The 25,659-nt window shown below is 34.4% G+C and overlaps 1 protein-coding gene across 5 annotated transcripts in view; it reads left to right on the plus strand.

Moving 5' to 3' along the window:
- Nucleotides 1-25,659, plus strand: part of LOC106060999 (FERM, ARHGEF and pleckstrin domain-containing protein 2-like) — a 118,433-nt gene extending 92,774 nt beyond the window's left edge. For all 5 annotated transcript variants that reach the window (XM_056011786.1, XM_056011785.1, XM_056011789.1 and 2 more), the window contains 17 exons: nt 10,049-10,229; nt 11,777-12,386; nt 12,643-12,732; nt 15,166-15,299; nt 15,399-15,483; nt 15,691-15,877; nt 16,537-16,587; nt 16,705-16,763; nt 17,060-17,131; nt 17,490-17,558; nt 17,929-18,018; nt 18,101-18,186; nt 18,523-18,632; nt 18,815-18,966; nt 20,919-21,026; nt 21,552-21,703; nt 22,734-25,659. In XM_056011786.1, the coding sequence (XP_055867761.1) occupies nt 10,049-10,229; nt 11,777-12,386; nt 12,643-12,732; nt 15,166-15,299; nt 15,399-15,483; nt 15,691-15,877; nt 16,537-16,587; nt 16,705-16,763; nt 17,060-17,131; nt 17,490-17,558; nt 17,929-18,018; nt 18,101-18,186; nt 18,523-18,632; nt 18,815-18,966; nt 20,919-21,026; nt 21,552-21,703; nt 22,734-22,821 (2,324 nt within the window). In that variant the 3' untranslated portion in view covers nt 22,822-25,659. The remainder of the gene's footprint in view (nt 1-10,048; nt 10,230-11,776; nt 12,387-12,642; nt 12,733-15,165; nt 15,300-15,398; nt 15,484-15,690; nt 15,878-16,536; nt 16,588-16,704; nt 16,764-17,059; nt 17,132-17,489; nt 17,559-17,928; nt 18,019-18,100; nt 18,187-18,522; nt 18,633-18,814; nt 18,967-20,918; nt 21,027-21,551; nt 21,704-22,733) is intronic.

Raw genomic sequence — 25,659 nt, forward strand, 5'->3', positions numbered from 1 at the left:
TACTCCAGTAATATTACCTGAAACTATTACTCCAGTAATATTACCTGAAACTATTACTCACTCCAGTAATATTACCTGAAACAGTTTCACTTGAAGTGCTAATACAATATTGTATTACCATGATGGTACAAAGTTAATTTTTCTGTACATAATTTTTTTTTCTCTTTTTAAAGAATTACAAATGGGAATTAGCTTACACATTAAATAATAAATGTATCAAAGCATTTTTTAATTCAGTGTTTTAGAAAGCATTGTATGGCTATGACAAGCATTTTAATAATATTTGTAAAAAGTCTTCCCACACTTTTCACACATAAACCAGCAGTGAAAAGTGTTCCCACACCCTTTCACACATAAACGAGCAGTGAAAAGATGTGACTAGTGTCTTATTTCACAAGAGTCCTCAATTCATCAATGTGCAGGCACACAGTGGAAGAGCTTTATCTTTACTCTAATGAGATAATTTGAGATCTGGTCTGAGTCATTGGTTAGGATAACGTGACTCTGATTTATCTGGGAAGCACCGCGCGGGACGTTGCATATTTTTGTCTCTGCCTCTGCTATTGGAAATGGATGGAGACGTAGACTGATCTGGTAATATTTGTATTCTTTCCAAGTTTTTTTTACATCTCACAAAGTGAATGTGTTAGCACACACGTCACCCTGTTCCTCAATATTGTCTTGAGTGCATGAAATGTTTTTATATGTTGTATTTTTTTCCCCTGCTTCTTGATTGGTTAGCTTTAACTGTACATTTTTTTTCTATTATATTTGAAGCTTCATCTTGATAATACAATTAATCACTTATAGCAGAATGGTTATTGATGGGAAGAGTTTGAACAATATCTCATTTCAATATCATTTTTATGATTTATTTTGTGTTCTTTATTTGAAAAACTAATTAATAGTGGCATGTTGGATAATTGTAAAAGTTTCTGTAAACCTGATTTTTATGACTATTCTTTTTTAAACATTTTTTGTTTGGGTCTGGCTTTGTATGCAGTTTTTAAATTAAATTATTAATTTTTTAATGATTGGTACTATCATTTCATTGTCTTTATAACTCTGTGAAAAAGAAAATGATTGAATATTGTTTTGTTGAGTACATTCTTGTATGTGTGTGTGCTTCATATTAATTGTTAATACCCTTATTGTTGTTAGCTAGGCTTAGCATTACTGGACAAGTTCTTTTGTCTCTTTTGTGCTCATGTGTGATCAGTTTTCTTTTTTTATTGTTTTTTTTTTAATTTTGCTTACTTTCAAATTGTTTTTGTTTTTTTTTTCCTCAGCACTCAGTTGTAGTCACTATTTGACTTAGATTCTAGTCCTAGATGTTGTTTTTTTAATTTAAACAAAATAGGGGGGGGGGATGCTAACTTGGCTTTTTGCCATTTTAATTTTGATTGGCTGACAAAAAATATAGCTCTCACACACACACAGCTCACTTTTCTACAACTCTTGGCCACTCCATAGCATCACCTCACACCCTCACTTTCATGAGCAGATCCAATGAGAGTGTTGTTTGACTCATTTATACATCTTTCCGAATCAATTGAAAATGTTTGTATGTATAAAATATTTACTGACTGATTGTACATTGTACTTTCTTGTCTCTCTTTTTCTCTCTTATAGACCAGCCTTTGTTGTTGTTGTTTTTTTTAATGAACTACTCTTTATCCTCTTTCTTTTCTCTCTCAATCTGACTCTCTCTCTCTCTCTCTCTCTCTCTCTCTCTCTCTCTCTCTCTCTCTCTCTCTCTCTCTCGCTTCTTGTGCCAATCTGTACATGTAATGATCTTTGTGTTATTTAAATGCCATCACAAATTAATGTTTATTTTTGTTCTAAACAGATCATTTTTATTGCACCAGTTTTGTTAAATTTTCATTGCTAGATCCAAGGCGATTTCTATAATACTCTGCTACACCCAGGACTAATCTATTACACTGCCACACCCTAGGAAATTTATATAATACTCGGCTACACCCAGGACAATTTATATTACACTGCTACATACAGGACTATTTCTAATACACTGCTACACCCAGGCACAACATGGCCTAAATTGTGCCGATGTGCCTAAAATCAAATCAAATCACTGCTACACCCAGCACAATTTCTATTACACTGCTACACCCAGGACAATTTCTCATACATTACTACACTCATGAGAACTTATATTACACTGCTACATCAAGGACTATTTCTATTATACTGCTACATCCGTGATTATTTCTACGACTCCATAGTATCACAATCTTACAGGTCTTAAAACAATAATTATGAGCACTATGATAGGTGACCTAAAGACTTTCTGCTAAACTAAATCTGAACCGCAGGCTTTGAGTGTGGAACATTTCTTGAAAAAGAAAGGAGTTTTGTTTTCTTTCTCCATATCTGAACTGTTGTTACACTTGCTAGCAGTGAATTTCTAGAGCTAGCATTAGGGAGGTCTTTCTCATCAATACTGATGCATTGTATATATGGCTAGAGCTGGGCTTATGAAGTTATACATACATTGTAAATCTGGTCAGAGTGGAGATAACTATGTTGTACATGCATTAAGGATTCTCTTGTAATTGAAGTTGTGAAAATTACCCAGATAGGCTGTGGGTCACTTATAAGCTAAAAGACCACATCATCTGTAGCACAGATTGACCTTTGCGCTCTTCCAAAAGTTTTATTCTTAAACAAGTTTATACTTACAACAAGGCTAAGAAAAACTTATTAAAGTGACACACAACACAGGCTCATGCCATTAATGTGACACTCAAGACAGGTTTATAATGACATTACAGTGACACACAACACAAGCTCATGCCATTAATGTGACACACATGACAGGTTTATAATGACATTACAGTGACACACAAAACAAGTTCATAATGACATTAAAGCAACACATTAGACAGGTTTAAGCTGAAATTTCATTTGTTTTATTGACTTCATTTGCTCTATACAATTCAATTGCACCTAAAATTCAACTAGTAACCAAAAAGAAAATTAAAAGTCTTCTGTTTTTGTTTTTTTTTTTCCTTAGTGCCCCCCCCCCCCCCCAATTAATTTTTTTCTGGCCTAACACAAATTTCTTTTGTTCTTAAATTTGTTTCATTATCATCTTTAGCACATGTTTTACAATTTTTTTGACCAGAATCTTATTATCTTCTTGTTTGTACCTTATCCAATCTGGCCTGAAAGTATTGTATTATTTCCCGCTACTACATGTCCATGACATCAAAATCTGGCTGGCTATCAAATTTTTTAAACAAGTTTTTCTTCAGCCTAAACATTTTTTTTTTCCAGACATGGATCTCATTTTATTTTTCTTTTACTTAAAAATAGCTTCCATTTCTCCTGGCCAGAATTTTGTCATCCTATTGTGTTGCAGACTTGGTTTTGTTGCTGCCAGTTTGTCTCATTCAATGTCTCAAATGTAGTGTTTCTCACACTCTCAATTTCATTTCTTTCTCTCTCTAAGTCCCTTCCTTCTTGCTCCCCTTTGAGCTATCTCTCCTCTTTCTCTTTTCCTCTCCATCTCTTTCTTGCTGTCTTTTTCTCCCTCCCTCTCTCTTTTTATCCCTTTTTATCTCTTTCTTTCTCTGCTTTTCTCTCCTTCTGTCCCTTTTCTCTCCCTTTTCTTTCTCTTTTTCTCCTTACCTCTCTCTCTCTTTCCTCTATATTCTCTCACCTTTCTGAGTTCAAGTGTTGCCTCATTAGAGCTGAGGCCTTTCTGAATCGTATTGCCTTGCATTGTTTCCTTCCCCCTGTGTACATCTCCCTCTGTCTCTCTCTTACCCTGTCCTGCATTCCTCAATTGTATATACTATTGTCTTTGATCTGAGCGTAGACTCCTACTTCAAGATCTCTCTTTGTGACCAATTCTCCTGTTTCTCTTTTTTTAGTTTCTTTTTCTCACAGGCTTCTCTTTTTTTTCTCTTCACCTCTCATTCAGTGCTCTCTTTTTAGAACATTCTCTCATTCTCTCTCTCTCGCTGTCTCTCTCTTGTATCCTTTTATTCTTTTCCTCTTCATCTCATATGAACATACCCTGTTCACTTCTGTTTAGTAGCATTTATATTCAGTTCAATGTTTTTTTGTTGTTTCTTTTTTAAGTTCCACCTCACATCTACCTTAACTGACCAAAGATACTTCAGTTCACTATGATGTCTTGTTATCTTAACTAAAGATACTTCAGTTCACTATGATGTCTTGTTATCTTAACTAAAGATACTTCTGTTCACTATGATATCTTAACTGACTAAAGATACTTCAGTTCACTATGATATCTTACTATCTAAAACTGACTAAAGATACTTCTGTTCACTATGATATCTTAACTGACTAAAGATACTTCTGTTCACTATGATATCATAAATGACTAAAGATACTTCAGTTCACTATGATATCTTACTATCTAAAACTGACTAAAGATACTTCTGTTCACTATGATGTCTTGTTATCTTAACTAAAGATACTTCTGTTCACTATGATATCTTAACTGACAAAAGATACTTCAGTTCACTATGATGTCTTGTTATCTTAACTAAAGATACTTCTGTTCACTATGATGTCTTGTTATCTTAACTAAAGATACTTCATTTCTCTATGATGTCTTCACTAACTAAAGATACTTCAGTTCACTATGATGTCTTCACTAACTAAAGATACTTCAGTTCACTATGATGTCTTGTTATCTTAACTAAAGATACTTCAGTTCACTATGATGTCTTCACTAACTAAAGATACTTCAGTTCACTATGATGTCTTCACTAACTAAAGATACTTCAGTTCACTATGATGTCTTGTTATCTTAACTAAAGATACTTCTGTTCACTATGATGTCTTCACTAACTAAAGATACTTCAGTTCACTATGATGTCTTCACTAACTAAAGATACTTCAGTTCACTATGATGTCTTGTTATCTTAACTAAAGATACTTCAGTTCTTTATGGTATCTTCACTAACTAAAGATACTTCAGTTCACTATGATGTCTAGTTATCTTAAGTAAAGATACTTCTGTTCCTTATGATATCTTCACTAACTAAAGATACTTTAGTTGCTATCTTAACTGACTAAAGATACTTCAGTTCACTACAATATCTTACTATCTAAACTGACTAAAGATACTTCTGTTCACTATATGTTATTATCTTAACAATATTTCAGTTCACTTTGATATTTTACTATCTTAACTAATGATCCTTCTGATGACTGTCATACATTTCCTTTCTTGCACATTTTCTTGTATATCTTATCAACTTTTTTTTGTCTGTATCCCATTCAATAACATAATGTCTTGAATCCAGACATATTTGTTGGTAACTTCAAGCCCTTTAGGTACAATGGACTGTCTTGTTCATCAGGCCCTCTTTTAAATGACACCAACTGAATGAGTTACTTAGCCTTGGATAGGATTCATTTCATTTGGGTAGTTCATTGGGGACTCAAGAGCCATGTTGGTCTTCACAACGTCTTAAAAAAAACATACCATTTAAAGTGGTTTAGTAGGTCATTGGTTTTAGTTTCATTCAGTAGGTCATTGGTTTTAGTTCCATTCAGTAGGTCATTGGTTTTAGTTCCATTAGGTAGGTCATTGGTTTTAGTTTCATTCAGTAGGTCATTGGTTTTAGTTCCATTAGGTAGGTCATTGGTTTTAGTTTCATTCAGTAGGTCATTGGTTTTAGTTTCATTCAGTAGGTCATTGGTTTTAGTTTCATTCAGTAGGTCATTGGTTTTAGCTCCATTAGGTAGGTCATTGGTTTTAGTTTCATTCAGTAGGTCATTAGTTTTAGTTCCATTAGGTAGGTCATTGGTTTTAATTTCATTCAGTAGGTCATATTTGTATGCTGCTGTTCCTTGATGTAAAATGGTTCAAGCCCTTATCCACCTACTGGTAAGGATTTAGTGGATGCTGTTCAATTACAGAGCTCCAAATCTTTTTTTTTTCTTGATAGTGGATTGACTTTAGTTTTTTATGTGACATCTAATGTCATGTTTTGGTGGACCAAATTTTGTTATTAACTCTTTCTCTCCTAATTAACCATAACATCGTTAATTTGACCCCATGAAATTAAATTTATTTTTGGTTTTATAAACTATTATTTGTGTTGTATATAATTGAGCTTTTGAGCTACTTTTATCTTTCTCTTTCTTATGCTCACTGAGCACTTTCTAAGAAAGTTCGGTCACTATAGAACATTCCATGCAAATTATGAGGCTTAGTAGTTATATGATTTATTTGTTTGTAACTTTTTATTGGTGTTGAAACTAATATGCCATTCCAGGTTTTTAATGTGAAGTTAGATGTTAAAAATAGAAATATTTTTTGTTTGTTTGTTTGAAACAGTAACTTCCCTTTATGTCTCTTCTTTTTTTGTTTCCACTTCTGCCATTGTCATTTCATAATAACTTCTGAATGTCAGGGAAAATGATTAACTCTCAGAATGTTATTTGATTCATAAGAGTTTTGGCCCCTTGAATGTGCCTTGTCCTTTTATTGTGTTGACTGGTTTATTGGGCACAAAGCCAGTTTTTGCACTCTTCACTTTGTACATGGAGAGAATCTTTTTTTTTTTTTTTGTTTTATGATTGGCAATAACTTTTGTGATGGAAATGGGAAGCTTTGGGCATGTTAAGGTCAGATGTGTAGGAGATGAATGTGTTGAAGACTGTCAAATGTGTTGGAATGAGTGTGTGGAAGACTGTGTCAAATGTGTTGGAATGAGTATGTTGAAGATGTGTTTGTTGAGTTCAAATGTGTTGGAATGAGTGTATTGAAGACATGTGTGTTGAGGTCAAATGTGTTGGAATGAGTGTATTAAAGACATGTGTGTTGAGGTCAAATGTGTTGGAATGAGTGTATTGAAGACATGTGTGTTGAGGTCAAATGTGTTGGAATGAGTGTATTAAAGACATGTGTGTTGAGGTCAAATGTGAAGACTGTGTCAAATGTGTTGGAATGAGTATGTTGAAGATGTGTTTGTTGAGGTCAAATGTGTTGGAAAGAGTGTATTGAAGACAGATGTGTTGGAATGAGTGTATTGAAGACATGTGTGTTGAGGTCAAATGTGTTGAAATGGTGTATTGAAGACTGTGTCAAATGTGTTGGAATGAGTATGTTGAAGATGTGTTTGTTGAGGTCAAATGTGTTGGAATGAGTGTAATGAAGACATGTGTGTTGAGGTCAATTGTGTTGAAGGCAAGTTTCTTGGAGATGAATGTGTTGGAGCCAAGTGTGTTGAAGAAATGTGTATGTCAAACAAGTGTGTCTGCTTGGTGAAGATAATGAGTAATAAGTGTATAAGATTCTTGTCTAAAAAAAAAACTGCATTGTTTGTGATGAACAGCACAAAGTTGACTAGATTGCACACAGTTGGACTTTTCATTTTTGACCTCACTCAATCTGTGACAGTTTCTTCTTTTTAGACCTCACTCCTTCAGTCTTTGGCCTCAAAAACATTGTTAGGAATTGAATCCTCTAAAATATGCTTATATAAAACTAACTTTTTAGTAGGTTGCAGTTGTTACATTTGGAAAGTGCCAAGTTATGAGCTTGGACTAGATGGAAGATTTAATATCTAAGTAGAATGAAGCAGGTTGGAAATTTGTGAAATAGTGTCACCCCTGTTGAAATAATGTCAGCTAGTGTCTAGATTTCATAAATCTTTTCAGAAAGATGCAAAGTAATTTTTTTTAAACTTGTTGAAATGATGTGAATTAGTGTCTTAGATTGTTGAAAACTTGGTTGAAAAGATGATTTTGTGTCATAGATCGTGCAAACTTGTATTGAAAAATGTGATTTAATGTTTTAGCTTGTTGTAAACAAACATCACAATTTTTTGTTTTCTATTTAAAAACTGTATTAATTGTAATTTGGGCACTGATTGACATTAACTACAAGGCAGGAAAGACTTTCCATGTCCTGATTATAGTTATTGCATATCTATCATTGTGAAGGCTTATACATCTGGGCAGACCTTGCATGTCTAGTTTAGTGTGACCACAGTACACAATAAGTCAAACCCAGCATCTACTGTTCACTGCAAGTCTGCAAATCTTGTATAATGTCTTTCTTCCTAATATCACTATAGCTAGCAAAGTTTCTGCAACAAATTAGCTTTTTTTTTTACCAAGTCATGTTGTGTGGTGGTTGTTACCAACCTCCAGGTAGAAATATCTAGTGTAGAGGCCCATTGTCAAATCTGCAGATATATGACACTGGTGTCTGCATAGTAGCAAGGCAGTTCTTATCACCTTTGCGGATAAAGGTTTTGTCTGCCTTTGGTGTGGCAAAATATGTAGATCACAGCTAGGACTGCCTAGCCAAATGAAATGCTGCACTCCACCTTAATCTTGGCACTCGGAGAAAAGTCTTAATCTATTTTATATTTCATTGTGAATGTATTTAAATGACTGACAGAAAGGGTTCTACCCTTAGAGACACCAACAAATTCTAGTTCGAAGAAATTTTTAAGTTTTTATTGAAGAAAATGTATACGGCATTAGGAGTTTCTCAGAATTATCTGAAAGTTGTTCTCTAGACTGAAAGTTGTTCTCAAGACTGAAAGTTGTTCTCAAGACTGAAAGTTGTTCTCTAGACTGAAAGTTGTTCTCTAGACTGAAAGTTGTTCTCTAGACTGAAAGTTGTTCTCTAGACTGAAAGTTGTTCTCTAGACTGAAAGTTGTTCTCAAGACTGAAAGTTGTTCTCTAGACTGAAAGTTGTTCTCTAGACTGAAAGTTGTTCTCTAGACTGAAAGTTGTTCTCTACACTGAAAGTTGTTCTCTAGACTGAAAGTTGTTCTCTAAACTGAAAGTTGTTCTCTAGACTGAAAGTTGTTCTCTAGACATGGAAACTAATTTGTCTACAAACCTCAGTATCATCACCATCAATTCTGACTGTTTCTCCTGTTTGTTTGGTAATTTGGTTGCTCAATTCACATGTAATTTGTTTGTTTTGACCATGTCATGTTTGTTTTATCTGTTATGACCATGTTTATCCACCGTTCTCTTTTGACCAAGTTATATTTGTTAGATTGGTTGTTCTGGCCTGGTTCTGTTTTAGTCTGGCTACGTCTCTATACATTAATGATTCTTTTGTATTCACATCATGGAGACATAGACAAACATTATGTTTACATTTCATCAACATTCTAGAAAGTACAATGTTTATCAAGCAGATCAAATAACTATACAAACATAAGCCCTCTTTTTTTTTGCAATGACACTAACAGTATTGAAACAGAAAAGTTCCTGCAAAATATTTTGTTTGCTACAGCTGCATGTTGTCACTTGTTTTTGTGCCACTATGTATCTTTAGTTCATTTATTGATGGGCTTTTTTTTTTAATCACATATTTTGACTTCTTGAAGTTTTTTATTTTATCTTATGGTCCTATTTGGCATGTGGTCTGTGTTAGTCTTACACTGCTAGCTCAGATGAGATTTTATTTAATGAGAAATACACTAGTACCTCCTTTTAAACCACAAGATAACTAGCAGCTGAGTCATTTTGTTTTGTAGAAATCCTCCCACGAAACTGCTAGTTTTTGAATCACCACCTTCCATCATCGGGATGTGTGGCTGAGAGGCCAAGGCTGCTAGGTTACAGCCACCTGACAAGGGGGCTCAAGCTCCAATCCCAACTCAAGCAGAGTTGTCTTTGCTGAGCGCCTAAAGGCAGCATGGAAACCCTCTCCTAGATACCCCATCCCCCCACTGGTCCACAAAAGACATTGGACCATAGCACACTGAGTTTACTATAAGCAAGAATGATGGGCTAAAAGCAATTTAAAAAATACAAATTTTCTTCTTTTCTTTTTAATCCAGAATTCTTAGTAGGCTATAAATAATTGTGTTGTTTATTTCTGTACTTCCATCAGATAATATCAGAAATTAACAAGTAATCTTATTACATTCAATATACAGTATTCTTTTTTTTTGTTTTGTTTTGTTTGTTTGCCTAAAATTAAGTATACTTTTGAACAAACTTGTTGATATTCTATTTATTAAAGAAGAAAAAAAAAATCATTTTAAAACATTTTATTCACAGTATCTGCTATGGTACAGCAACGATTTACTTCAAAGGATCGTAAGTTATCGGCACCTGTGTTTGGAGTGCTAGAAGATGAAGAGGCTGAAGAGAGTCATAGACTGTCTAGAACGGCAGAGATTGAAAACATTCCAGAAGTTGTGGAAGAAGAAACTGCCGGCCCCATCTCCCCACGTTACAGGTAAGCTATGATTTACTCAGTTTTATTCATGTTGAGGTAAAATTATTTTTTTATGACTGCCAATGTTGCAGTTTTTTTTACCTAATGTTCCTGAGGTAATGGTGTGACTAGCACACTTCTCATTCTCTGAAGTAGCTATCTGTACACAACCTTGTTACATATTGTTAAGGCATGCTAGAGCACTCCAATGCCATTTAAGAATGGATTTAGTAGCTGGGACAAATCCTTTTCTGTTTTCTAATTAATCATGTATTAATAATTCTATATTAGATCTTCAACGCCTTCACCTATCCCTTGGTCTGTTGGACTGTTTGGTTATATAAATATATATATATATATATATATATATATATATATATATATATATATATATATATATATATATATATATATATATATATATATATATGTATATATAGTTCGTCCATCGTGGTTCGATGATGACCACTTTGTCATCCAGGGGGCTGAGGGCTTTGCACTGGGGTTTTATGCCTCCTCATGTGGCTGGTGAGACCTATGTGAGCCTGGAATGTTCGGCCGCACACTGGGCAGGTTATTCCAGCTGGAGCTAGTGTCGTTTGCCTTGCTTTTCTTCTCTGGCGTTTTTCTTCTGCCATCATAGTTCTTTTTTCCTCAGCAACCTGTGCGCCAGTTTTCACAGCGTGACGCCATGATGCTCTGTCATGTGCCTCTGTCTCCCAGGTGCCTGGGTCTATGCTGAACGCCTTCAGAGAAGCTTTGAGGGTGTCCCTGAAGCGCTTTCTTGGACCACCTTGCGAGCGCTTTCCTTCGCTTAGTTGGCCATACAAGAGTCTTTTAGGGATGCGGTGGTCTTCCATTTTGCAGACGTGACCTGCCCATGGCAGTTTGGTTATAACACAGGATCTGTCAACTGTCTTTCTCCACTCCTCTCGGTCCTTTGCCTTGGATATTGTTACAGTATTAGAATGGGGGGGGGGGGGTGATGTTGGTAAAGTCGTTGCCCTCTAAATTGAGAAGTCCCTTGTTTTAGTACTGGTGAAAACTGGGAATTTTGGGATTTTCTTTTAGTCCAGCCCTATTGGGGAAGTAAAGACATTTTGATTTAACCTTGCCTATATCTATATTATATAAAGGGCATGGTGGTTAAGTGCTTGGCTTCTGAACCTGTGGTCCTGGGTTCGAATCTCGGTGAAGACTGGGATTTTGACATTCTGAATTTTTAGGATGCCCCTGCGTCGACCCAACTCTAGGTACCTGACTTTAGTTTTGGAAAGTAAAGGAGGTTGGTCGTTAACTGTCAGCCACAGAAACAGATGAGCTTTACTTCATTTTTCCCCATAAATTGCAAGGTCTGAAACGGGGGTACCTTTACTCTTGTAGTATGAGTTACTAATTCAAAGACTAGATATTTGTATGGTTTAGTAGTCTGATTAAAGAAGTTTCTTAAATTTGAATATTTTTAATAAATAAAGTCACATGAATGATGCCAGACATTATGGCCCATCATTTTGGTTTTTGAAACAATTTTTTTAATATAAGTACTTTTTTTGTTCCTCATGTTGAAGTCATAGCCCACCAAAGAAATTTCAGAACAGTCGACAATCATCTCAGAAGTCAGATGATATAGATGAGCTTCCTCCTCCACCGCCATCGCCCCCTCCGCTCACTTCACCCTCTCCTCCCCCTCCCCCGCCTCCTTTTGAAGATGACCCCGATGACACTATGCCTTCAGTTGATGACCACTACACATACGATGACAGCAGACTGTACCAACCTGACCATGACCTTCACCTAGAGTTCTCTGGTTTGAAAACTAACGGGGACATTATGAAGAATGGCCTCAGTGAAACCTCCATAAACAATGGCCTTCCTGATATTGATAGTGGGACTGTCACAACAATAAATGGACTGCCACCACCTCAAGATGAAGCTCCGGCTATTCCAAGTAAAAAGGGACGCCAGGTGGTCAGCAGCTCGTTTTCCCATGAGGATTCCATGCAGGATGTGGATGCTGCAGAGCTGTCTTTTAACCTGAGTGGTGGCATCACCACTCCAGCAGACTTGAGTGATATGACAGAAGCCCAAAGATCCTCATCAAAAAGTGGGCGAGCAGTTTCTGAAGGCAGTATCTTGTCAGCTCAGGATAGAGAGGAGGAACAGAACAAAAAGTCAAGGGTGAGTAGGAATCAAGCAGATGGTTGTCAATAGACTTGGTGTCTGAGGATAAGTGCTAGAGTATCTTGTTAGTCTTTAGTAGGATATGGAAACTATTTGATAACTTTTAATGCTGAAAGTAGTCTTGAAGAAACTAGTGGCATCTAGGGCTTTTCTAAGATCTATTTGATAAAACCTTTTTCTTCAAACTGATGTTCATTTATTGAGAACTATATCTGTGGACTATCTCTATATATATATATTTATGTGTCCGCAGCAAAGACCCACTGACACTGCCTATTATATTGCTAAAGAATTGCTGATGACAGAAAGAACTTACAAAAAAGATCTTGAAGTTCTGTGTGTGGTAAGGTTTTATTTGCAAACTTTTTTAGATGGTGATAAACATTTTAATCATAAAAATTTTTTACTAGTCCTTAACCCTTGCCCTCTGCAAATGAGTTTGTTTTGGTCTTCTGTAGCTTTTTGCAGTTTTTAGTATTAGGTCACGGATCAAATGTGTAGCTGTGACACAGCCCTAAAACTTCTACTCTATATGGAAAGCTTGATTTTAAAAATAATGGTATTATTTACAGAAGCAATGTTGACTACTAATCTACTTTGTACCCACATTTTAATGACCCACATAAACTTGGTACCAACTGTACTGGTTTGTAACACCATGTACCTCTCATAGGAGATTTTTTCTTCTTCTGCATTATCATGTTGCACCTAGGTTACCAGATCAGGCAGCTCTCCATATAGTTTTCTTCTATAGGGGTGTCTTGGGGCTAGTATCTTGACCGGGTTTCTCAATAGCTTTGAACTGTGGTAACAATCCACAAGGGGCTGTTTTTTTAGTCCCAGTCTTCAGCTTCCAGAACTTGTCTTATTCTGTTGTGTCCAGTTCTTGTCTTATTCTTTTGTGTCCAATTCTTGTCTTATTCTGTTGTGTCCAGTTCTTGTCTTATTCTTTTGTGTCCAATTCTTGTCTTATTCTGTTGTTTCTAATTCTTGTCTTATTCTGTTGTGTCCAGTTCTTGTCTTATTCTTTTGTGTTTAATTCTTGTCTTATTCTGTTGTGTCCAATTCTTGTCTTATTCTGTTGTGTCCAGTTCTTGTCTTATTCTGTTGTGTCCAATTCTTGTCTTATTCTGTTGTGCCCAGTTCTTGTCATATTCTGTTGTGTCCAGTTCTTGTCTTATTCTTTTGTATCCAGTTCTTGTCTTATTCTTTTGTATCCAGTTCTTGTCTTATTCTGTTGTGTCCAATTCTTGTCTTATTCTGTTGTATCCAGTTCTTGTCTTATTCTGTTGTATCCAGTTCTTGTCTTATTCTGTTGTGTCCAGTTCTTGTCTTATTCTGTTGTGTCCAGTTCTTGTCTTATTCTTTTGTGTTTAATTCTTGTCTTATTCTGTTGTGTCCAATTCTTGTCTTATTCTGTTGTGTCCAGTTCTTGTCTTATTCTGTTGTGTCCAATTCTTGTCTTATTCTGTTGTGCCCAGTTCTTGTCATATTCTGTTGTGTCCAGTTCTTGTCTTATTCTTTTGTATCCAGTTCTTGTCTTATTCTTTTGTATCCAGTTCTTGTCTTATTCTGTTGTGTCCAATTCTTGTCTTATTCTGTTGTATCCAGTTCTTGTCTTATTCTGTTGTATCCAGTTCTTGTCTTATTCTGTTGTGTCCAGTTCTTGTCTTATTCTGTTGTGTCCAGTTCTTGTCTTATTCTGTTGTGTCCAGTTCTTGTCTTATTCTGTTGTATCCAGTTCTTGTCTTATTCTTTTGTGTCCAGTTCTTGTCTTATTCTGTTGTGTCCAGTTCTTGTCTTATTCTGTTGTATCCAGTTCTTGTCTTATTCTTTTGTATCCAGTTCTTGTCTTATTCTGTTGTGTCCAGTTCTTGTCTTATTCTGTTGTGTCCAGTTCTTGTCTTATTCTGTTGTATCCAGTTCTTGTCTTATTCTTTTGTATCCAGTTCTTGTCTTATTCTGTTGTGTCCAATTCTTGTCTTATTCTGTTGTATCCAGTTCTTGTCTTATTCTGTTGTATCCAGTTCTTGTCTTATTCTGTTGTGTCCAGTTCTTGTCTTATTCTGTTGTGTCCAGTTCTTGTCTTATTCTGTTGTGTCCAGTTCTTGTCTTATTCTGTTGTGTCCAGTTCTTGTCTTATTCTGTTGTATCCAGTTCTTGTCTTATTCTTTTGTGTCCAGTTCTTGTCTTATTCTGTTGTGTCCAGTTCTTGTCTTATTCTTTTGTATCCAGTTTTTGTCTTATTCTTTTGTATCCAATTCTTGTCTTATTCTGTTGTGTCCAATTCTTGTCTTATTCTGTTGTATCCAGTTCTTGTCTTATTCTGTTGTATCCAGTTCTTGTCTTATTCTGTTGTGTCCAGTTCTTGTCTTATTCTGTTGTATCCAGTTCTTGTCTTATTCTGTTGTGTCCAGTTCTTGTCTTATTCTGTTGTGTCCAGTTCTTGTCTTATTCTTTTGTGTCCAGTTCTTGTCTTATTCTGTTGTGTCCAGTTCTTGTCTTATTCTGTTGTATCCAGTTCTTGTCTTATTCTTTTGTATCCAGTTCTTGTCTTATTCTGTTGTGTCCAGTTCTTGTCTTATTCTGTTGTATCCAGTTCTTGTCTTATTCTGTTGTGTCATATTTGGAGCCCAAAAAATTGCTACATTGATTGTGTCAAGAGGTAGTTGTATTTAAAATTATAAAAGCTGTTTAGTTTGCTAAAATTTGTTTCTTTCTCATTTTTTTGGCATGATAACAAGATTGAGGTCATTTTTTTTATTACACTACACAGTGGTTCCGTAATGCTGTCAGTTGTGACCCTGCCATTCTGAACTCTATGAATGAGATTTTGTTTCACTATTTCGACCCCATCTACAATTTTCATCATGGCTACCTGAAGGAAGTAGAACAGCGGCTAGCAGCATGGTCAGTTCTTTCTTTTTTTTTATGTTATCAAATGTCTGGTTCAAACATCCTGGACATTCCTAAACTAAGTTTGCACATTTTGTTTCATGGTGTCTACAGGGAAGGCAAGATTCAGCCACAATTGAATGGAGATAATCAGAGGATTGGAGATCTCTTGCTCAAAGTTGTCAACAACAGTCAGGAGGTAAGTTGTATACATTTGCGACCAAGTTTTTGATTTTTAAAATATATAGTGTTGTATTTTGTTTCATTTTTATTTTTGAAAACTTTTTTAATAGTATTAAAGTTATTTTCTAAAATAAAGAACAAAATGTGTAGAAATGCAATTTTCTAGACTCTAGTTCCTTGTAAATTATTGACTTGTTCCAATGTTTTGTGCATATGACTTTAGATCTATGAAGAGTACTTCAAACACTTGGAAGAAATTCTCACTGAGATAGACATTATGGTGAAAAAGCAAAGGCCCTTTGAAGAGATTTGCCGAGGTTTTGAGAGCCAAAAAGTGTGTTACCTCCCCTTAAACACATTTTTCCTTCGCCCTGGACAGCGTCTGTCGCATTTGAAGCTCATTCTTGAACGTAAGAAATGTGTTTTCTTTTATTGACAAAGAAATTTCATTGTAACTGCTGTTTAGACCAGAGACATTTTCAGCATAATGTACATAGACTAATAGCATTGGACACACAGAAATACAGAAATGTGTGTCCTGGAGGAATTCATAGTTAATCTTTATCTGGCAAGTGTGTGTTGTTGTTTGTTTTGTTTTCATAAATCAGTTTAAAGACTTCAGGGAGAATTTGTATGTTGTCTTTCTGATTATATCTGATGTTGTATATTAAATCAAATTTTGAATGTAAAACAAATAACTGACACACTGGACTTCATAAATGAAGTATTAAATAGAGGCATTCTCAGATTCTTTTATTGTCTGTATTACTTCCAAATCCTGTTTATTTGAGGGTGTCTGTTGTTGAAATTAAATGTTATATAAAGCAGCCATGGACTAAAGAAGTTATGTCATTGTGCTGCCCATGTGATCCCACCCCCCCACCCCAACCAGTTGACACATTGGCCACACAAACAAGTCAACTTAGCTAATCTGCTTTGTATATTTGAAATATTAGTCAAGTATAAAAAGTATTTTTATTAAAAATGGAATATTTGAAATGTTTCAATGCATCTTGGTTACACTGAGTTGTCTTCCTATTGTTCAAATTAGCTTTGAATCTCTTCGCAGGTCTAGTCAAATATTACCCTTTCACCAACAATGACACAGAAGACTGTAAAGGTAATTTGATCAAGTTCACTTGTTTCATAATGTCAGTTTACTTAGAGCAACTTTTGTTAAATAAAGTATTGCACCTTAATACAATGCTAAAAATTGTTTATTGACATGCATTTTCAGAAGCTTTGTGTCGTATCACTGAAATAACCAATGAATTCAGAGATCAGTTCAGAAAAATGGTAAAAAAAACACATTTGTATTTCTAAATAAACATTACCATTATTTTTTAAATTGTCAGAATTTAGAATAAATTAATTATATGATGCAAAAAAAAAACAACTAGCTGCTGTTGCTGATAATTAGAAATTAATTAATTAAAAGTGCTGTTAATTTAAGCAAGTCAATCAAACTAATTAGAACTTCTCATGCATAGAAATGTAGGAATTTCTTAATGAAAGGTGCTGATGAATTGTGTTGGCACTGTTAATGTCTAGATAGATGGACCAATGGTTGATGCTGGTTCTTCTGTTCACAGGAGAATCTGGAGAAATTGATGGAATTACAAAGAGATCTTCTAGGATTGGAGAATCTAGTCCATAAAGATAGGGTCAGTGCCTTAGTGTGCTTCTTTGTCATTTAGTTGTTGATGAACACTTTTAAGTTAAAACTATTGACTTAGGAATATCTCAGTTAGATCAGATGAAGAACAAACATCTTTATTTATTGATAAGTCTTGTATGTCAGTCCAGTGGTTAACAATGAAATTTATTTTTTTTTAACTTTCATGCTAAAAAATTTTTTTGTTCAATTTGAAGTAAGTGTAGTTAAAAATAATTGTTCTTTTTTTTTTTAAACAAATTTAGAAGAAAGCCATCTAAGATTTTCCTGAGCTATTTCATCTTGTTTTTATAAGTATAATAGTTGTCGAGAATATATTTTGTTTAACAAATTTTCTTTTTCTCCAGGAGTTTCTCCGAGAAGGTTGTCTGCAAAAATTTTCTAGGAAAGGTTATCAGCAACGAATGTTTTTCTTGGTAAATTTATTTTACATATTCAATAACAACTATTCAAATTCTTATGCACCACTGCCGACTCTTTGTTAACCTTAGTTACTTTCATGTTATTACACAGTTACTGAAAATATTTTTTTATATCCATTACCAAAATAATTTTGTCAATTGACTGAAAAACAACTTAGTAAATGTTGATTAATGAATTTGGCACTATGTTAGATGATTTAAACTTCCTTTGCCCTATCAATCTGCCCATTTAATCATGTTAAACTAATGTTTAATAATATAATGTTCAACTAGTGTTTTATTCACACATTTAATGTGCCCAATAATAATATAATGTTCAACTAGTGTTCTATTCACACATTTAATGTGCCCAAATATCTTTCAGTTTTCTGACATGTTGGTGTACACGTCAAGGACATCAGCATCACTACTGCAGTTCAAAGTTCATGGCCAGTTGCCCTTGAGAGGGATGACAGTAAGTGACTCATCTCCTAGTTTTGTATCTTGTAAAAGTCTTGTTAAATTTGAAGCTAACCATTACTGTGTCCCATCTCTAGGTAGAGGAGACAGACCAGAGCAAGTCTGCGGTGCAAAACAGTTTTGCTATATATGCAGGGAACAAATACATTCTTGTGGCAGCAAGGTATCTTCTACAATTTTATTATCACTGATTTATTTATTAGTTCCTTATGCCTGAGTTTGAGTTTAATTTTTAGTTCCTTCTTATGTCTGAGTTTGGGCTTTATTTTTAGTTTCTTATGTATGTGTTTGGGTTAAATTTTTAGTTCCTTAAGTCTTTGTTTGGGATTAATTTTTAGTTCCTTCTTATGTCTGAGTTTGGGTTTAATTTTTAGTTCCTTATGTCTTAGTTGGGTTTAATTTTTAGTTTCTTCTTATGTCTGTGTTTGGGCTTAATTTTTTGTTCCTTATGTCTGAGTTAAGGTTTAAATTTTTTGTTCAATCTTATGTCTAATTTTAGTTCTCAAGAAGAGAAAGATAAATGGATAGAAGATATCAATGAAGCTGTGATCAGAGTCAAGGGAATTGGTGCAGATAAGTTACAGTATCCCAGCCTCAAGTCTAGTGCTAGTAAGATTTTACACTTGTCTGTTATATTCATTCTAAAGTGATTTCCAATGCTCATTCTTGCAGACCATTTTTTTTCCCTTAAAAGCTTTTTATTACAAAAAAATATTAAAAGTATGATTTAAATCCAAGATGGAATATGTTTGTCACTACAACCTAATACCTAGTCCATCCTCTCATGACAGGTTCAAGTGAAAACGTGGGCAGTGGAGACAATGTTGATAACCAGAACTCCCCACAAGAGAAGCTCCTCCAGCACAGGGCCAACACCACCATGCACGTCTGCTGGCACCGCAACACCAGTGTCAGTTTCAGGGATCATGACAGGGCTTTAAAGGTTTGTAGTAACCCAGCCAGAGATGAGTCGTAGTACGTGCTGTGTGTGTGAAATAGTTTGCTGAGTTAATCTATGACATTTTCAAATAGTTTGCTGAGTTAATCTATGACATTTTCAAATAGTTTGCTGAGTTAATCTATGACAGTTTGAAATAGTTTGCTGAGTTAATCTATGACATTTTGAAATAGTTTGCTGAGTTAATCTATGACATTTTCAAATAGTTTGCTGAGTTAATCTATGACAGCTTGAAATAGTTTGCTGAGTTAATCTATGACAGTTTGAAATAGTTTGCTGAGTTAATCTATGACATTTTCAAATAGTTTGCTGAGTTAATCTATGACAGTTTGAAATAGTTTGCTGAGTTAATCTATGACACTTTGAAATAGCTTGCTGAGTTAATCTATGACATTTTCAAATAGTTTGCTGAGTTAATCTATGACATTTTCAAATAGTTTGCTGAGTTAATCTATGACAGTTTGAAATAGTTTGCTGAGTTAATCTATGACAGTTTGAAATAGTTTGCTGAGTTAATCTATGACATTTTCAAATAGTTTGCTGAGTTAATCTATGACAGTTTGAAATAGTTTGCTGAGTTAATCTATGACAGTTTGAAATAGTTTGCTGAGTTAATCTATGACAGTTTGAAATAGCTTGCTGAGTTAATCTATGACATTTTGAAATAGTTTGCTGAGTTAATCTATGACAGTTTGAAATAGTTTGCTGAGTTAATCTATGACAGTTTGAAATAGTTTGCTGAGTTAATCTATGACAGTTTGAAATAGCTTGCTGAGTTAATCTATGACATTTTGAAATAGTTTGCTGAGTTAATCTATGACATTTTCAAATAGTTTGCTGAGTTAATCTATGACATTTTGAAATAGTTTGCTGAGTTAATCTATGACATTTTCAAATAGTTTGCTGAGTTAATCTATGACAGTTTGAAATAGTTTGCTGAGTTAATCTATGACAGTTTGAAATAGCTTGCTGAGTTAATCTATGACATTTTGAAATAGTTTGCTGAGTTAATCTATGACATTTTCAAATAGTTTGCTGAGTTAATCTATGACATTTTGAAATAGTTTGCTGAGTTAATCTATGACAGTTTGAAATAGTTTGCTGAGTTAATCTATGACATTTTCAAATAGTTTGCTGAGTTAATCTATGACAGTTTGAAATAGTTTGCTGAGTTAATCTATGACAGTTTGAAATAGCTTGCTGAGTTAATCTATGACATTTTGAAATAGTTTGCTGAGTTAATCTATGACATTTTCAAATAGTTTGCTGAGTTAATCTATGACAGTTTGAAATAGTTTGCTGAGTTAATCTATGACAGTTTGAAATAGCTTGCTGAGTTAATCTATGACAGTTTGAAATAGTTTGCTGAGTTAATCTATGACATTTTGAAATAGTTTGCTGAGCTAATCTATGACACTTTGAAATAGTTTGCTGAGTTAATCTATGACATTTTTCTCTAGAGTGGTAGATAAATGTGTGTCTTTGAAATAGACTGATGATTTATTCTAGGACATTATTTACAAATGTCTTGTTGACATCAGTTACCTGTAAACAGTATGAATGTATAGACCATATGCTCTAAGTGACAAGAGTGCTAAATAGTCTTAGTGCCATGAAGGAAATGCCCCTTAGTTGCCCCAGCTTACCTGGTACCTTACACACACACACAAATGGAGCCAGAAAAGAGGAGTTGGTACTAGGGACTCATATTCAGTGAAATATTTGGATGATCTTCACAATCTTTGTGGCCATTGTGTTAGTGCTATAATTAGTTGACATTGAATTTAAATGATTTGTGCCTGAAGTAAGTAATGGTATGATGCAAGGGAGAGAATCCATTCTCAACAAACTTCACTTTGATAACTAGCATTGTTGCTTTGTGTTAGAAGAATATTTTTTTAAATTTATTTTTATTTCGTCCTTCTGTTTCCTTACAGAACCAACTGAGTGGCTATTTGTTGAGGAAGTTTAAGACAAGCAATGGCTGGCAGAAACTCTGGGTGGTCTTTACCAATTTCTGTTTGTTTTTCTACAAGACTTACCAGGTGAGATAACAGTTTCAAGTTATTATGTCTCACGCATATAGTGTGGACTATTGATGCTGTCTAAGAAGGGAATCCAATTGATGTTGTTTTTTTGTTGAATTTGTTCAAGTGCTCCTTTTTGTCTTTTGGAAATTAGAGGATGGAACAGGTTGCCTGAATCAGTCAGTAAACAACCTGAATCAGTCAGTAAAACCAATGACATTAATACATGGATATGTGTAGGGAATTATTAAGGAAATTTTGTAATTTTTAAAGCAGTATAAATGATTTTTTTTTAAAGAATGGTATCCTAGAGATCCATTTTTGTCTAAATAGAATGTCCTATAAATACTTTTTGTCAAACTAGTGTGTCCTAAAAATACTTTTTCTCAAAGTAGGGTTTGCTATGTACTTTTGATTGAGATATGGATAAATACGAATTTATTGTTTTAACATAATTCTTACATGTCTACATAAAAAGTGGTGTTCTTAATAGGTTCACACGTTATTAGCTTTTCAGAATGTGTTTTTCTGGTTTGTCAACAGGATGATTACCCCTTGGCCAGTCTCCCACTGCTGGGCTATGCAGTCAATGTTCCAGAGGAAGAAGATAGCATTAGCAAGGACCATGTGTTCAAACTTCAGTTCAAAAATCATGTCTATTTCTTTAGGGCTGAAAGTGAATACACTTTCTCCAGGTAAGTTTCTGACTAGTTGAAAGATCGAATGAACTTGTGAGTGTTCTGTACACTAGTTGTGTTGAATGTAGAGGTTTTTGGGAAAACTGAATGAGTTTCAATAATTTGGTGCTAATGTGTCTCAAGTAGTGTCAATACTGTTTAGTGGTACAGCATAGACTACAATCAAATAGAGATGATCTCAAATGTAATTGTATATTTAGCTCTATCAAACGTCTTCAGATCAGAAATGGTTTGAACAAGTGCAACAGCCAGACAGTCCAGTAACATAATAGAATCACATTACAAAACAATCTGGATGTTATTTTGAGAAAAGTTTCTGACCAATTTCTTGCTTGCATGCACCCACTATCTGCTGGTACACTTAATAATCTCTGCATGTTAATCCACCTGTTCTACACCCCTTTGGAAAGTCAAAATTAGAAGCTCTTGTCATTGTAAAGTATTTTTTACTAGCTAATTGGCTAGACTGGGAAAACTCACGTTTAACCATCATAATTTTTCAAAGTATAAAAAAATGATTTAAATTTGGCTAGAGGTTAACATAATCTGTAACTTGAGCAGACTATGTCTTCAAATATTTCGGATTGTAAGCCTTATTCATTAAAGCGTTTATTTAAAGAATAGACATCAGGAACATTTTGAGCATCATCTTCTAAGTCTAGATCATTAGAATTGTATATACTCTGAGTAGATTTATACATAAGCTAAACTAGGATTTTATTTTCATAGGGAGGGGAAGTTGGGGCAGGCTAAAAGAAATGTTCCATTTTGATTTAAATGTTTCATTCATTAATTACAGTAATTGCTCTTACCAAACAGTCATCAGCTTCACAATTGTCTTTTGTTATATATTTGACTTGTTCTTAATTAAAAGACAATAAGATACTTTTAAACATGTTTTGAGGTCATTTGCTTAAGCAGGACTCATTTGGATATTGATGTTTCTTTCACATTCAGAATGACTGTTTATTTCATTCTAATATTAATGATCTTGTGAAATTATATTTTTAAACTTTTTGTTTTCCAGGTGGATGGAAGTCATTAATTCTGCAACACATAATGCCAGGCGCATCCGCCTTTTTAGTCGATTGGACAGCCGGTTAGAAAGTAGCTAGCGCCCCTGCGTTGGAATTGTATTCTTTCTCTAAGGCTCTTGCCATCTTTCCTCATTCTTTGTTGGTATCATGTAACAGACTCTCTAAGTTAATTCATGTGTGAGTGTGTGTGTACACCAGAGTTACGGAGAGTGAGTCTTGTAGAAGGTCTGTTGTAGTTAGATGTGTGGTAGGGGGGAAGGAGAATGGTGTGTATCACATCTTGTAAATAGATTCTATATTGCATACACAGATTTTTACAAGTTAGTTTCAGTTGTTTGTTTACTTCCTATTTATTCACTCTTAGTTTTTGTTGTGTTCATGTTAAAAGATTGATTCAAGTTGTGTCACTTTTGTTGTGATCACTGTACAAAGTTTGAGTTGTGCTAATATTATATAGCGGCTATCTTTAGTACCAAGTTTTGGTTGTGCTAATATTATATAGCGGCTATTTCCTAACTTATTGCCTGGTTGGAACAAATGTTTAGAACTGAAGCCAAATATTTTTTTTTGAAATTTTTAAAACTTGTTTTGTGTTTACAGATTTTATCATTATTTTTTTAATATGTTAAGTGATTGTTTATTTTTTTATTTTTTTTTTGCTCTTAAGGTATATTTAAATTTATGCAAATTTTGTGTATGCTGTAATTTATTCTAGAAATTAAAGCAATTTAATTGTTCACAAATGTACATCAACTCTAGGATCAGTTGTTATTTGATTGATTAATGTCTGGAGAAGAGTTTGAACACAAGATAGGACATTTTACTTTTCAGAATAAATTTTCTTTCTTTTAACTGTAATTTTTGTAATTGTATTATACAGGAATTACTTCTTCATTGTTTTCTATTCTCTTTTTATTTTAGTTCATTGCTTGGTCCTGGACACTAGTTATCTAGGACATTAGAGTTTTTGTTTTTGTTGTTTGTTTTCACATTGTTTAAAGAAATAAACAAAAAGGGATTTATATCTGGACCAACTTTGGGCTACTACAGCTCAACAGGGTATCTTTTTGCTGACTCCTTGTTCGGACACAATAAAAGCATTGAACACATGGGTGAGACTTATCTCCCCTGATTTTCAGTTGAACTAAGAGATAACAAAAGTATGTAATTAGAGTCTGGTGATGAAATAGAATCTAGGGTTATATCTGCAAAACATTGAGACCATAAAGTCAATGCTTGTAAACTGAAATGTGTGCCAGTCTTGACAGTCTTGTCTTGGTGAACACATGACCAGTCACAGAGTGAAACAAATGTAAGTTTCCGAAGTAAATCAAGGTATGTTATTATATTCTATATCTTCAGTGGCATCACTAGGATTGGTGTCAGCCAACTCTCATGTGACTCCATTGATTCTTTCTTTCTTGTTTGGTTTGCTTGTTGCCTTGTTACTAGATAGATCTACACAGTAAAGCATTATTTGTTTTTTTTTTAATTACAAGCTACTGAGTTTTGTTTTAATTGAGTGTTAAAACAATGATGCCCAGCCTGTGGTGCTGTCTGCCCTTTGGTGCTGTCTGGCCTGTGGCACTGTCCGGCCTGTCAAACCTTCTGCCCAGAGTGCATAATGAAGAGGCAAAGGCTCAGTTCCACTGAACCTGACAAATATTGTTTGATACAGCCTTTGACAGACATACAGGGGAAATTATTTGGCCCTCGGGTCAAAGTGTTTGGGTACCAATGAAATTGTGTGTTTGTTGACATGATCATTTCCTATCAGTAATTCAAGGCCATTACAGAAATGTTTTTGTGGAGAGAATGATATGTTTTTGTCCCATGAGAAATCTGTACTAACACTTGTTGTTGTTGGTTCAACTTGTCAGAATGTTGACTTTAATACAAATGAATAGATTTTTAAATAGTTGTTCATGATTCTTATGTTGTTAGGGGACATAACCCTTCAAGTGGAACATGCCAGGGTAGTATATTGTAAGGAATGAGTCTAGTTGTTTTTCTACAGTCAGATAAAATGAATCTGCATCTTTTGGGATTTGGCAATGATTGCTACAAGTGTTAAATAGATTTTTAAAAAAACAACACTTTTTTAATCAACCAAATTCTAAAAAAAATTAAAAAATGTGTATGCTAGAAATTCTATGCAGGGTGTTGTAGATGAACTGTTCTGTTGCTGGTAGCTTCCCTGACTAAGCTACGGAAGCTTCATCATGATTTGGTGTTTTAAAACTGGTTGATCAAATTGTTTCATGTTTTTTATCATTAGGTAACAAATTATGCAAAACAAATGAATTGTTTGTTTCTTTGTGTGTGTCTGGTCTTCATGTGATTGTGTTGACTCAGACATGATAGTGTTTCTCTTGTATAGTTAACCTTGACATTGGCCTATCAATTTTTGTATCCCTTTATCTTTTTTTCCCTTCCTATTTCCCTGACAAAATATTTACCCAACTAAAACTAGACAGTACACTCAGGTGTGTGATCTTTTGCACACTCAATCAGTTTTGTTTTTTTAGATTGTGACCTCTGACCTGTAGCTACAGCAAGAAGAATGTCCACCCACACATGAACTGTACAGACATATGCAAGTACACACACACATTATGCATGGTCCCTCTCACCCACTTTCCCTACCTTCTAGTTCTTATCACACATCTTAGCTCCCCTGAAAAATATTCCTGCTAGCTGAACCAGCAGGTTTTACTTGATTTTGTTGACAATTTATTTTTAAATGCTGACTTGATTTTTATTTTTTTATTTTTTTTTTTTAATGATTCAATTTTCATTGTTTAGGTTTAGTTTTGAATTTGAAATAATTTTATTGTATGTCAAGATTTGGAATATCTGGAAGTGTGTATAACTGGAACAGAAATGACAGAAAAATAAATTAACATTTTGACTACA

The sequence above is a fragment of the Biomphalaria glabrata genome, chromosome 15 (assembly GCF_947242115.1).
Source record: "Biomphalaria glabrata chromosome 15, xgBioGlab47.1, whole genome shotgun sequence".
In the NCBI taxonomy this organism is placed as follows: domain Eukaryota; kingdom Metazoa; phylum Mollusca; class Gastropoda; family Planorbidae; genus Biomphalaria; species Biomphalaria glabrata.